General features: G+C 52.0%; 6 protein-coding genes across 6 annotated transcripts; 4 read left to right on the forward strand and 2 right to left on the reverse strand.

Moving 5' to 3' along the window:
• Positions 1–84: 84 nt before the first annotated feature.
• On the reverse strand, positions 85–1,048 carry PMZ80_008239 (uncharacterized protein; the record flags this gene model as incomplete). Its single annotated transcript, XM_064876640.1, has 2 exons — positions 85–954; positions 1,004–1,048. The coding sequence occupies 2 exons, from the start codon at positions 1,046–1,048 to the stop codon at positions 85–87; spliced, it is 915 nt and encodes a 304-aa protein (XP_064727947.1).
• A 1,165-nt stretch (positions 1,049–2,213) lies between these two features.
• On the reverse strand, positions 2,214–2,966 carry PMZ80_008240 (uncharacterized protein; the record flags this gene model as incomplete). Its single annotated transcript, XM_064876641.1, has 1 exon — positions 2,214–2,966. One exon carries the CDS (start codon positions 2,964–2,966, stop codon positions 2,214–2,216), a length of 753 nt encoding a protein of 250 aa, XP_064727948.1.
• Positions 2,967–3,228: 262 nt separating this feature from the next.
• On the forward strand, positions 3,229–3,930 carry TAD2 (tRNA(adenine34) deaminase; the record flags this gene model as incomplete). The annotated part of the gene is made up of 1 exon (XM_064876642.1): positions 3,229–3,930. The coding sequence occupies one exon, from the start codon at positions 3,229–3,231 to the stop codon at positions 3,928–3,930; it is 702 nt and encodes a 233-aa protein (XP_064727949.1).
• Positions 3,931–4,324: 394 nt separating this feature from the next.
• PMZ80_008242 (uncharacterized protein) lies at positions 4,325–5,820 on the forward strand (the record flags this gene model as incomplete). Its single annotated transcript, XM_064876643.1, has 4 exons — positions 4,325–4,490; positions 4,566–4,726; positions 4,779–5,052; positions 5,150–5,820. 4 exons carry the CDS (start codon positions 4,325–4,327, stop codon positions 5,818–5,820), a joined length of 1,272 nt encoding a protein of 423 aa, XP_064727950.1.
• Positions 5,821–6,441: 621 nt separating this feature from the next.
• PMZ80_008243 (uncharacterized protein) lies at positions 6,442–8,256 on the forward strand (the record flags this gene model as incomplete). Its single annotated transcript, XM_064876644.1, has 1 exon — positions 6,442–8,256. The coding sequence occupies one exon, from the start codon at positions 6,442–6,444 to the stop codon at positions 8,254–8,256; it is 1,815 nt and encodes a 604-aa protein (XP_064727951.1).
• A 797-nt stretch (positions 8,257–9,053) lies between these two features.
• PMZ80_008244 (uncharacterized protein) lies at positions 9,054–10,364 on the forward strand (the record flags this gene model as incomplete). Its single annotated transcript, XM_064876645.1, has 2 exons — positions 9,054–9,264; positions 9,571–10,364. 2 exons carry the CDS (start codon positions 9,054–9,056, stop codon positions 10,362–10,364), a joined length of 1,005 nt encoding a protein of 334 aa, XP_064727952.1.
• Between the last annotated feature and the right edge of the window lie 3,247 nt (positions 10,365–13,611).

Consider the following 13,611-nt stretch of genomic DNA (forward strand, 5'->3'; position numbering starts at 1 on the left):
TGCCTCCAACTCTGAATTATTGCAAGTGTGCCGAGCACAAAGGAATACATTTTACATGTTATCAAGTGGCGTGTTTATTCTAACTTACTGGTTATCGTATGGAAGCCCAGCCTCTTTCCTTTTAGCACCATAAATGCCAGCAAGATCACCTTTATCACCTTTCTCAGCCTTGACCTCAGCAAGATATTCATCGCCAAGCTCGGCTATACGCATACGACAGCCACTATCGCTTGCAATCTTCCTCGCGTGCCGTGCATCTTTCTTCGCCAGATCAACCTGGAAAAGCGGCTCATCTCTATTGAAGTAGTCTCCGCTGAGCATCCTGTTCGAATATGCTGTGAATGGGCCCGGAAACATTACTTCAATAAATTTATGCAGCTCGTCCGTACCCAAGCCAGACTTCTCGGCAATTACGTGACCCTCAGCCAAGGTTGTAACCATGGATAGTATGAATGTGTTACCGATGATCTTCATTTGCGTCGCCTTTGACGGCGGCTGATCGGAATAGTCGATGATGGCGCGACCCATGACACCTGTAGTATAGGGCTTGACCTTTTCCACGGCTGCTGCTGGACCGGCCGTGACGCAAATCAGACTGCCTGAGGCGGCCATTGCTGGTGCTCCAAAGACTGGCATGGCGACAAATTGTGCGCCTGCTTTTGTGATCTTTTCGTCCTCCTCCTTTGTAGCGTCCGGGTGAATCGTGCTGCAGTCAACAATGATCTTGCCTCTGACGTCCGCCTCGAGGATCTTGTCCACATTCTCGAGCACCGATGCATCGTCGCCGAGGCAGTAGAAAACGATATCGGACTTAGTAACGAGGTCTTTGATTGAGGAGGCGACGGTACTGTGGCCTATTTCTTTCGACAGGGACTCGGCCTTCGATGTGGTTCGATTGAAGATCAGGAGTGGTTCAGAGAGCTGACCCTTTTCGACGAGTTGCTTGCACATGCCCTAGAAGGGTTAGCGACAGTCGTATAGACAGTCCCAGCTCGAGCCTCACCCTGCCCATGTTTCCGAGTCCGATCCATCCTAGCTGCGGCGCCATGTTGTTCGATATTCAATGCGAGTGGTGGCTCCCGTCAAAGATATGCTGCTGCTCAAGTGAGTTATCTGTTGACAGAGAAGAGCTGCAGGTGGCGAACAGAGGTTAATGGTGTATTTCAATAGGATTGCGTGGATCTGAATCTTCGAATTGCGTGGTATGAAGTAAGAATAACTACTCTTGCTCTCCGATGACGTGGAGTGAGGGACAGATTTCGCAACGCTGCGGAGCAAGCGAAAGCTCGTATAAGGCAAATGCCATCATGATGGACGCACGTACGACTCGCTTCCAGCTTGAAGCTTCGGGTGCTTGAGCAAGAAGCATATGTGAAGCAGATGTAGGAGAGGTAGTCAGATTTCGGAAGTCGTTATCGGGCGCCAGCTTGAGCTTGGCCTCTGGGCACACGTGATTTGAATGCTGTATGTGACTAGTACGCGGCGATTTTCCTCATACAAACCGGCATGCGGTTGTCAAGCATGATGGAACCTTGTGTAGATATAGGTGGAATGAAGCTCTAGAGCCCGAGTAACACCGAACTCGCTATAAACATTCAGAAACCTCCGACGTGGCAGAGAGGGATTGGCAGTTGAGATGGACACCAAGTATGAGGAAGTCAATATTCGTGGTCCTCGAGCGACTGGCACTGACCACTTCTTCGACTCCTTGACGACAGTCTTTTGGTATGTGTAGCCCAACAACAGCCAATATATTGGGCTTCGGTTAATGCTATAATCAATTGTTATAAGCCGTCCACGAGCATGGCCTGCCAGATCGTAATCTCATACCACGTGGCGCTAGATCGGCAACCAGGCTTCCTCAAGTGCACAGCACAGGCTTCAATCGGGCGTCAGCCATGTGAATCATGTGAAGCCATGTTGTAAGGTCCATATGTCAGGGCGGCTCTGCACCGTCGTTGAGGCATGCATATCACTCGGCGTGCTGATGTGGTCTGGCGCCCGGAAGGCAGCTCTGCGGACGAAGGAGGTAGGTCCAAATGATTGATCAGAAGCCTTGCGGGTGGAAGCTCCAGTATGACCTTGTCTCGGGAGTGCTGTCCGCGAAGCTCATGAGCTTTCTTACCGGAAGTCACCAGTCTCAGCTTGAGCGTTTCTTGCGCATGTGATTCGCATTGGTCTCCAATGTTCGAATGCTCGACCGTCCTTCATGTTCACTTGCCTCCTCCTCCACTCATCAGCACGAAAGCCAGAGCCAGAAGAATATACCAGTATTTTTGCAAGAAAGTCTTCTCTTGCTGCTCTTCGGCCACGACCTCACGTCCCTCGCTATCCACCTGAGGAGGTTTTCTGGAATTCAACTTCGGTGCAAGTCCTTGACCAGAGACTAGCAGATTTACTCGCACTACTGGACCAGCTGTTGTTTCGCCGACCACTGCATCTTTTGCTTTCTTCGACTTTGGCTTCGGTTGTGGCTTGGAACTAGGGACAGCTTTGCCTCGTTTCCGTAATCTTTCTTCCTTCTGTCGCAGCCTCTCCTCCTCCTCGGATAAAGGTGGTGGTGTGATACTGCCTACGGAGGCGGAGACAACTTCACCACTGTCCTGAGATATCCAAATGTCGATGTTCTGCGATAGCTTCGGATCGAATGTTCCGAGGCTGGCAACTGATGCGCTGCCATTGGGCAGTAAAACGCGTAACAATGGCGCCGAAGTGGGCTCTTGGGAGGTCGATTGCAGAGACTCAAGTGAAGGCGGTGTCCAGGAGGTCAGGGTGTAGTCGAGACTTCGAGGGTCGTACTTCACGATCGCGAAAGGGCTGGCCGCAGACGCAGACGACCCAAGGAGTTCGTAGGAGAGAGTAATGGACTTCGGGTATGACTTGGTTGTACTCTGTCCCGCATCTTGCGCGAAGACGACCGCCGAGAGCGCAAACAATGTGCCCAGGACTGAGCTCAAGCTCAGCATATTGACCGTCTTTTAGGAAATTTACCTTCACAGTAAGCTCAAGCACATTGAATTACTCGACTTTCGTGGGTTGGACGAGGCCGGTGGGCGACCATGGAGGTGATGCGTACTTATGAGGAAACTTTGCCGACGGAAGTGAGTCAAAGACTTCATATCGTGCCTTCCTTCACTCTGTTTGCTCTTGGTGACTGCCCCAGAAAAACAAAATGTAGATATGCGTAGTCGTCCCAGCCTGCGCTGGTAAATACTCAACATAGCAAAGATGCAGCCCGCACTACCAAACCTCAAGCCTGCGGCCATTGCGCCATCAAAGCAGCCTGAGAAGAAGCCTGTTCTCCCAGATATCAAGACCTCCATTCCTGTCTCTTCCAGCGGCTCTACGCCTGGATCTACGCCAGTCTCCACGCCAGTCGATGATAAGGCATCCATCACAAATCTCCATCCTCACATCCTCGAGAACCTCATGTACCATCAGAGCTTCATGCAAGAGGCAATCGACGTGGCTGAGCAAGCTCTAGCAGAAGGAGAAACACCAGTAGCTTGTGTCTTGGTTCTAGACGGTCAAGTTGTTGCTCGAGGCATGAATGACACCAACAGATCTCTCAATGGTACTAGACACGCCGAGTTCCTGGCAATCAACGAATTTCTTGGCAAGTTTCCAATCACCAAACTATCAGAGACAGATCTTTATGTCACGGTCGAACCATGCATCATGTGCGCTTCAGCTCTCAGACAGTATGGCATTCGAACAGTCTACTTTGGATGCGGAAACGAAAGATTTGGAGGGAATGGCAGCGTTCTATCAATTCATTCGGACGAAAGTCTTGACCCGGCATATCCAAGCTATGGAGGATTGTATAGGAAGGAGGCTATCATGTTGCTGAGACGGTTTTACATCCAGGAGAATGGAAATGCACCTAATCCTCGGGCAAAAGGCAACAGAGAGCTCAATGTGGTCGTGTAAGGTCGAGGTTGTGCGTTGGGGAGGTTTACGTCACCAGTAAATCCGGCAGTGAAAGTATTGTGGTGTCGATTATGCGGGAGTTGAAACAAGTATTCAGTTGAAGTCTAGAAGTGTATGGTAAAGTGAGCTTTAAGTGGCGCCAGTCACTTGGAACTGAAATGGGCTATACGTCCCGTTTGCCAAATCATGGATCGCGGTTTCTTCATATCACCCCCAATCAGAAATTCACAGGCACGCGCCGCCTTCTCACCTTCCTACATTAACACCTTCTCGACACCTTATCGATACCACCTCTCACAAGAGCTCCACGATCCATCATAACCAAAACTTTCCACTCTACACGCGATCTTTCCAATCGTCAAAGTATCTTCTTAGTCTCGGCGCCTCGTACGACATGGCGAAGAAAAGGGCCGCCAAACAGTCAAATGCGAGGGAGGTTTCCCCTGCTACACCAATAAAGCAGGCAGCCGGCACTAAACGAAAGAGGAACGACGAGACCAGTACTACACCAAAGAGAGCCGCAAAAGTAGCGAAGCAGGAAATGCAAGACTGCGACATCTGTGCCGAAACCAAACCTCTATACCGAAACTTCCCCCGGTAATCGACATGCGAGCACGACCCAACTGTCTGTTCAGACTGCTACAAAACACATTTCGTCACCAAAATCGACGCAGACCGTGCGCTAGGATGGTTGGCCTGCAACTGTCCGCTTTGCGCCGAACCAGTTGACGAAGAAGATGTCCGAGGCGTGTTGCCAAGAACATTAGGCAAAGAGCTCGCTGCGATGATTAAACAGGTGAGTAAAAGGCAATTCGGTTAATCTCATAACAACAGGCTGACGATACTAGGCACAAAAATCGGCAGCTATCAACTGGCTATGGTGTCCAGCGGAAGGGTGTGGTCACGGTCAGCTACACAACTTGACAAACATCCCCTACGTTACATGTTCCCAATGTCAAACCAAGATATGCAAGAACCACCAGCGCAGATGGCACGAAGGCATGACGTGTCACGAGTTTGATGAGGTGAGCAACCACGATGAGGCAGCGAAGAAGGACATGGACGAGGTCAGGAGGACGACCAAGCCATGCCCGTTCTGCAAGATGCGAGTCAAGAAAGAGGGTGGCTGCAACCACATGATTTGTATCTCGTGCCGGAAACACTGGTTCTGTAAGGTACAGTACCTCGCTTATAAGAATACTGACTGATTACTTTGCAGGGAACGATGTGCCATTTGACGGCGAGCAGCAAGGCGACAGCGCTGAGATTCTTGGTGGTCCTCAGGGAGCAGCTTCTCTTGGTGGTGACGCTCGTCAAGCAGTGGAGCAGGTCATGCGTTTCGAGAATGCTGCAGTGGACAATGCGAGGAGACCATTACCTCTGGAGACACCGATTGCGCTTCCGCGATTGGACCCGCGGATTCGCGAGCCCGATCAGGCTTTAGGAGTTCTCCAAGCTATGAGACAGACAATAGCCGGTGTCACACGTCGTTTTGGACCTAACCCACCGCCAGCACCACGAGCACCGGCTATACCTGTTCTACGCGATGTGTCTCCGATCGACCGCGGCTTCCTGTGGGGTACCTTCGACGGCGTCAGGGACCTGATACGTCGTCCAGCACCGGTCAGTGCTCTTCGTAGCACCCAGCCTCAGTCTCGACAGGATGCTATCATCATTGCTGAAGACACCGATTCCGTTGACTCGTTGGACGAGGAGGACAATGAGGTACCAGCAAGGACTGTTTATGTACCACAAGCACCACAACCAAGAACAAGACCCAGAGCTCGGCCATCACAGCAGGTCATCGACCTCACTAACGATGATGACGATGACGACCATGACGACGACGACGAGCGGATCGTGATTGACTTGACTGGGGACGATGAGTAGCTGGCAGCATGCAGGAACAGGGGTATGGGGATTTGGCGATCACAAAATTTAGTGACAGGGTTTCAGAGGTCGTCTTTTGCAAATTGGTTGGTCGGGTTTCATTGAAGCTATGGCGAGGCTGCTACAAGCAAATGCGCAAGCAGAATGCTGGACGCGGGACAGTGTATCTAGCAGGAGGATGGTGCCTGGAGGCAGGGTTAGTGTAGAGATCTAAAGGGGCATTGATTAGTCAGGCAAGAATTCATTATCAGGCGAGGCTGGGCCGCAGCGCTGTGACTCGTGGAATATTAGCGCGAATATCAGCTGTTCTCCAACCAAAACATTTCTTTGCGGCTGCATCGTCACTTGGAGTCGCATCAGGTGCAGTCACTTGCAGTCAGCTCTGCGCCGATCGAGTTTTGTTCTTCAGGCGAGTTCTGTACATTAAATCTTTCTTCTCTCTTCGATACGATCTGCTTGAAGTATTGATACCCACCACTACCTCCATCACAGATCGGAAAACGCGTCTCTTATCTATCCTACTTTCGATCTGATTCTCAACAGAAACGCGCGCATTCCGGACCATTCAAACTCGGTTCGATCTGCTTCAAGATCTTCTGACTGAATTCACGAACATTCGCGATGCCTCCAAAGAAAGCCGCCGCCGGCGCTGCTGCTTCGCGCAAAAGCACCCGGACTGCTACAACAGCAGAACCCGTTGCTAATGGAGTCAGCAAGACTACTACGAAAGCAACCACATCCAAGACGGCTACCAAGACTGCCTCCAAATCTGGCACCACAAAAACCACTAACAAGGCCGCTACAAAGGAAACAAAGTCTACCATGAAGGACGCGAAGAAAGTCCCTGCCACCAAAGCTGCCGCTAAGGCACCGGCGAAGAAGTCCAACAAGAGGAAAGCTGAGGATGATGAGGAGGAGGAACCTAAGGTTAACGGTACCAAGCGGGCCAGAACGAAAGAAGCAACTCCGGTAGCTGAAGACGAGTCCGAAGAAGATGAGGTCGAGGAGCAGGAAGAGACACCAGAGAAGGCTGCGGCTCCAAAGCGCAAAGCACCAGCCACGAAAGCACCAGCCGTAAAGAAGCCAAGAACCACAGCCGTCATCAATAGCGCGCCCACCGACCCACTGAACGTCTACGTATTCGGCGATGGCACCAACGGCGAGCTCGGTCTCGGCAATGGCAAGAACTGCGCTGAAGTCAAACGGCCGCGTCTCAACCCACATCTCGATGCAGATTCAGTCGGTGTGGTCGCAGTCAGTGTTGGTGGCATGCACACTGCAGTCCTCACCAAAGACAACAAGATTCTCACATGGGGTGTCAACGATCAGAAGGCCCTAGCCCGTAACACAGAATGGGAAGGCGGTCTCCGAGATATCGACGACGACAACTCCGATAGCGACTCAGACAGTGATGCAGGCAGCGGCCTCAACCCGAAAGAATCCACACCGGGCGAAGTTGATCTCTCTGGTATCCCAGAAGACACAGTCTGGACACAGGTAGCCTGCACCGACAGCGCAACATTCGCCCTTACGAACGACGGCCTGGTCTACGGCTGTGGTACCTTCCGCTCCAACGAAGGCGTCTTCGGTTTCTCACCTACCACCTACATCCAGGACACCCTCACTCTCATTCCCGAGCTCAAGAAAATCAAACAACTAGCCGCAGGCGCAAACCATGTTCTAGCTCTCGACAACAAAGGCTGCGTCTACGCATGGGGCTCAGGCCAACAGAACCAGCTCGGCCGACGAATTCTAGAGCGCTTCCTGAAAAACTCGCTCGTACCCACGCAGTTTGGTCTGCCAAAGCAGATGGTGGCTATTGGCGCAGGATCATACCACTCCTTCGCCATGCACAAGAACGGAAAGCTGTACTCATGGGGTCTGAACAGTTTCGGTGAGACGGGTGTAACGAAGAACTTTGATGCGGAGGGTGAATCCGATGTGCACCACCCGACTATTGTGCCGAATCTGGAGAACTTTGGCACCGTGACGCAGGTTGAGGGTGGTCAGCATCACACCATCGCCTGCACTGACAAGGGCGAAGTTCTCGTCTGGGGACGTCTGGATGGGTATCAACTTGGTCTGAAGATCAGCGATATTCCGGGTGAGAAGGTAGTCATGGACTCGCATGATAAGCCGCGAATCCTCAAAGTTCCAACTCAGTTGCCGGGTATTGATGCTGTGGCTGTTGCTGCGGGCTCAGACCACAGTATTGCTATTGCGAAGGATGGAAAAGCGTATTCTTGGGGATTCTCGACGAATTACCAGACTGGGCTGGGGATATCGGATGATGATGTGGAGGTTGCGACGCATATTGACAATACGGCGGTGAGAGGGAAGCAGTTGGTGTGGGCTGGTGCTGGTGGGCAGTTTAGTGTTATTGCGGGGTTGGCTGGGAAGGAGACGGTGGTTAATGGGGTGAATGGACATGCGTAGATGGGTTGTGATTTCAGCAAGCGGGCAAGTTGGGATGAACGGTGAGCACAACGGGCAACGGGATAGGACGAGAATGAAGGATGGCAGTGCTGCTGCTGCTGCTTTGTATAAGATGTGCTTTTAGAGCTTGTGGGACTTGAGGGTTTTGCTTCGAGGCGAGGCGCTTGGGTGGAAGACAAAATGTTATTGATGTTCAAATATATTGACCATGTGTTATCTTGTTCAGACCTTACTAGCTCGATCAATCATCGGCAACGACGGTAGCGACGCCGTTCATGCAGGCAGTGGACCAGTGGTACAGTATCTCCTGCAAATGTAATGGCATAAAACGTTTCCTTGTACAGATTTGATTTGGATTTCGCTCGGGTTCTGCCAATTTATTATTTCATCCTTGGCAAGGAGAGTGTCAGGGTCCTACCTTCCCACCCCATCATTTTTCGACGCACCGCTAGCGACATGGCCGGGCAAGCTTGGGAAGCCATTACCACAATGACCGGCATCGATGTTTCTGCTTCAGCCGGCGAGCGAGATGTCTACGCCGCGAGGTCTTGCTACAGTACAGCTCTGAGCCTCGGGCCGGTATATGCCAACCCGAGATGACTCCCCTCATGACATGCTTCCCGAACGAAAGTGATCCCCTCATGGCCACTCCAAGCATCAGTAACTTATCTCAACCGGAGAAAACCCAAGCTATGATTGCTCAGAGGTACAAAGTATAAGCTACACGGTCAGGCCGCCGACTACGTCCTACAATAACATCCCAAGACAACACCGCAACCTCACACCAGGCCAGCAATATGTCACAGCAAGGACCACCCGTGCCATTCTCATCCCTGCCCCTATCGAAGACCCATGAAGCAGCCAAACTGAATGCTTGGGGCGCATACGGCGACAAAGATGAACGTGGCTTTCTCAATCGCCAGACAGATGCGATAGTGGCTGCTGCTGCGGCCTCGGAAATCAAGACTGGGACACGAGTTAGCTTGAATGCTGCGCTGGACTTTCAGGGTGAGTGGCTGATCACGAGCTGCTTTCTGTTTATTCGTCCCATCACAACTCTCTTGACCCGGCACGCGTCGCCCAACATGGCCTTTTACATCTTGTACTGCTCTCTGTGACACCCGCCCAGCCTGATTCCTCTATTACCTCAAAACCTGCCATCCACGCATGTCCCCTGTCCGGCACCATCCACCAACTGCTCGTCTCTCCTTCTCACCTCCAACTACATCTCCCTTCCGCTCCATGTCCGCCCGTCTCGTTGCCCGCAAAGGCTATACTTCACTCACCCTAGAACCATACTGATCCCCCTTGTAGGCGACCGCCCCCTCTTCGGCCGCCAAGTCTTCGAAAAAAACGTCTACCAAAAGCCCCCCCGCATAGTCCACGACGACACCTGGCACTTCAACACACAATCGTCCTCCCAATGGGACGGCCTCCGCCACTTCGGCTACCAACAAGCCCAACGCTTCTACAACGACACCACACTCGAGGACATCGCGGGCACTACCGAACGCGCCAAGTCCCAACCTAACATCCTTGGCGTTCAGAATCTCGAGAAACACGGCATCGTGGGGCGGGGCGTCCTGATTGATTTTGCGCGGTGGAGGGAGGGCCCGGGGAAAGATGTCCCCGGGGTCAGCGACTTTAAGACTTTTGAAAGAACTCCGATTAAGCTAGAGTGGTTGAAGGAGATATTGAAGTGGCAGGGTACGGAGTTGAAGTTTGGGGACATCCTAATCATCCGCAGCGGGTACATGCCCTCCTACTACGCCCTCACCGACCCCGAAGTCACGACGCTCCAAAACATGCACCCGCCCTCCCTCGGCGGCGTCGAGCAATCAGAAGAATTACTGAAATGGATATGGGAGAATTTCAGTTGCGTTGCGGCTGATCATCCGAGTTTCGAGATGTGGCCGACGCCGCTGGAGTGGAGTTGTCATGAGGTGTTTTTGGCGGGGTGGGGGTGTCCGATTGGGGAGTTGTTTGAGCTGGAGGAGTTGAGTAGGGTTTGTGAGAGGGAGGGGAGGTGGAGCTTTTTTGTGACGAGTGAGGCGGTGAATGTGCCGGGGGGTGTGGCTAGTCCGCCGAATGCGTTGGCGATTTTTTAGGGGGTTAGATGGGGGGAGGGCCTGGGATTCTGTTCGGTGACCTCTATGAATGAATGAGTTGATGGGAGGACGGCTGGGTTGTTCTGTGTTGAATTTGGTACAACTCTATATCGGATCGCTCGTAAAAGACGTAACGGAAGGGCCGCATGTGGCCTAGAGCCAGACAGCTACCCAGGAAGATGCACACAAAAGTAGATCAACACTGACAGACATGGGAGCGAACGCCTTGATAACATGCTATAGTAAGTTAGTAACCAAGCCAAGCTACACTTTCGAGACTCTCAATCGATGAAGCGAACAATAAATAGCATTGTTGGATGTCTGTTCTGGCGGTAGTCAAATTGTCTGTGCACGTCGTACCAGTGGCAACGCGGAGGACTCGTGTCTGTACTCTAGTTGATGGATTGAGGCTTTATTCGGGTACGCTGCAAGTACGTGATATTGGCAGCCTTCACCCTGACCTCCTTGAACCTCCCGCGTTCCTCGAACTGCGTCCTGTGAGCAGTATCGTTCAATCCCTAGCACTCGGCTGCGCTCGACCTGAAGCTCGATACAGTAATCATATGCTAGCGAGCGCAAATCTCGGTAATGCGTTTAGCAGCGTCATTTCTCGCTTGCGCTGGCCTGCTACCGGAAAATATGCCCGAGAAAGTGATGAAGCGTAATTTGAGAGCATGCGCGTCGCGACGCGACAGGACGCGTTGGAGAGTGTGCGTGATCTGGAGAGCTGCTTTGAGGCAAGCCACCACATGGCTATAAGTGAGATAGAGTTCAGATGGACCAAGCATACGGCAGGGTTAGTTTTGATTGCGATCACGGGTCCAAAAATAAGGATAATTGATCCGGTCGCTTGCCTTGCTTTGAAGAGTACTGATGGTGTTCGAAGTCCTCGGTGCGACGTCCATGGGAGACTCTGGCAAGCCATCTAGTCGTATTATTAGAGGCACTTACTGTCATGATATGACCGCATAATGTCGTGTGATCTGGGAGGAATCGGGAGCGTGAGAGTGATGAAACAGAAGCGAGATGAGACCAGGCCACCAAGGCCTACTGTTTGCCTGATCTCGGTGCAAGCGGCATCCTTGCCTCGTGCGGAGTATCTTGGCAAGCACTGGCGTCAGTCATAAACAGTGCCGCAAACTTGAAAGCAATACAGAGACATACTACAAGCCCGAGGGCTTCGGAAGATTGAACGATGGGTACTGCAGTCGTGTCTTCTCGGGTCATGCATCGCAATACGACAAAGCTCTGCTACGAGTATTTGACCTCGCCAACTGAACGTAAGTCATTGGATATCCGAGAATATTGGAAAGTGCAAATTAACTGATCTTGCTCGGAAGTGATCGTCCATATTTGGGACGCCGTTGCAGGCAGTCGTTACTAGCGCCGGGCGGATAGATGTGCCCAGTTTCTTGGGTCGTCACATGGCACCTCTGACAAGAACTGCCTCCCGGTATGGTGCTTGATACGAGCCGCTCAGTTGGAAGCGTGTACCTGTACGGCATAATAATGTCGTCTATGAGCAACGCTTTCAGGCTATTGCACAGCCTGCGTGTGATGCAGAATAGCACTGAGCCAGCATTTAGCGGCATAGGTCTATGTCCTAACACTCGAGGCACCGTATGCATTGGTAGAGATTGACGCAGATATCGAGACTATCGGCGCTGTGTTCTTGACTAGCAAGCAATGGTCCGTGGATTGATGCAAGGACGCATGCGGGTAGCCATACTTGCATATTCGAGTCCACACTGACCGCGTCTTATTTCGATATGCCAGAGCATATCCGTATGCGGCCCAACCGCGTACTAGCTAACGAGGTACGGTTCGAAAACCACGTCTATCTTTCCCAGAATTCCATGCCACTGGCAGCGTTAGTTGCTCCGGTGCAGTGGTCGCTACCTGACGGCGTGCCACCCAAGCTTGCTTTCCAGGAAGGCGCCAGATAAGCGATGCCAGCAGCACAGCAAAGGATATGACGGCTGTGTAGATCGGCTTCGCCAGTGCTGCAGAGACCTGAAGCGAGCAACGATGAATCCTTTGTCGAAAAGGCAGTCAGGGGCTGATGAATCCGAAAGGACAGGTGCAGTTTGCTTGAGGCAAGGATCAACACTGCGGGCCAAGAGTCGTACAAAAACTGCTTGTCCCGGCCTGCACTCCATCTTATGTTTCCTCCTTGCTCCTTCACGACGTTATTTCCTTGAAAAGTTCAACGGTCATGAATAATCATTAATCTCTGGCCGGCGTTGACCGAGATCCTGTATCTGCTATCGACTGTTGTACATATGTCACATTATGTATAGGGCCGCCAGGGTTGGAGATGCTTGACGTCTTGATTGCTCTTGGACGTTCAACAACCGCTATCAGATTGCCGACAACCCTCAAGAACGTGGAGCTTCGACCACTGCTAGAGCTTCACAGTTTTCAGTCTGTCCGTCCGAGATGTTCTACTCGTACACTTGTCTCGCAAGCACCCGCGACATCACCAACGGCCTCTGGCGTATCATGTGGTTAAGGCGGCGTTCGTTCCTGGCGCTTTCTTCCAAGGGAAATTAGGCGTTCCCAATTGAGCTTAGTGTTTTCCTTTCCCGTGTCAAGCGTCAAACGTGATGGACACCCCTGAACTGATCCTCGACGTCCATCGCTCCTCCGCCTTGTCAAACGGTAGCCGGTTCAAAGAATTCATACGCTCAATCTTCCTTGCCGTCGCCTGCGATGCATCCACCTTGACAGCGTTCCTCTTCCGGTCAGGAAGCGGATCCATGCCTTTGCCATGTTGACTTGCTAACAGGAAGTTGCCCATCTTGTCTTGCCGTGGCCTTGTCCTTGAAACCTTCAGCTAACAAGTCCCCCATCTTCTCACGTTACGCCTCATCACGCTATTCCTGCATCGAATCTACAGGCTTGATCCCAGTTCAAACCATCGTACTCCCTATTCTCCTCAAAAGCTTACCTTTGTCCAACCAGCGTCTGCTACGCGGGTGCCGCGGTGGTCTCCTTCTCCATCTTCTGCTGCTGCAAGAAATTGTATGAGCACAACGGTCCGCCGTCTGGAACTCTAGTTCTTCTCTCACACGCAGTTTTCACCTGTCTGAGCAGACTCGCCAACGTCTGTCGCTTTACCAATTTAGTACGGCTCTCAACCAAGTCACTCGTTATACGCCGGCTGCCGTCACTCAATCTTTCAGTCTAGCGGGTCGCGATTGCAATATTCTACTAAACACAGCACAGATCCGACCATATTTCCGAC

Source organism: Knufia obscura (assembly GCF_036327395.1).
Source record: "Knufia obscura strain CCFEE 5817 isolate CBS 148926 chromosome Unknown scaffold_10, whole genome shotgun sequence".
NCBI lineage: Eukaryota > Fungi > Ascomycota > Eurotiomycetes > Chaetothyriales > Trichomeriaceae > Knufia > Knufia obscura.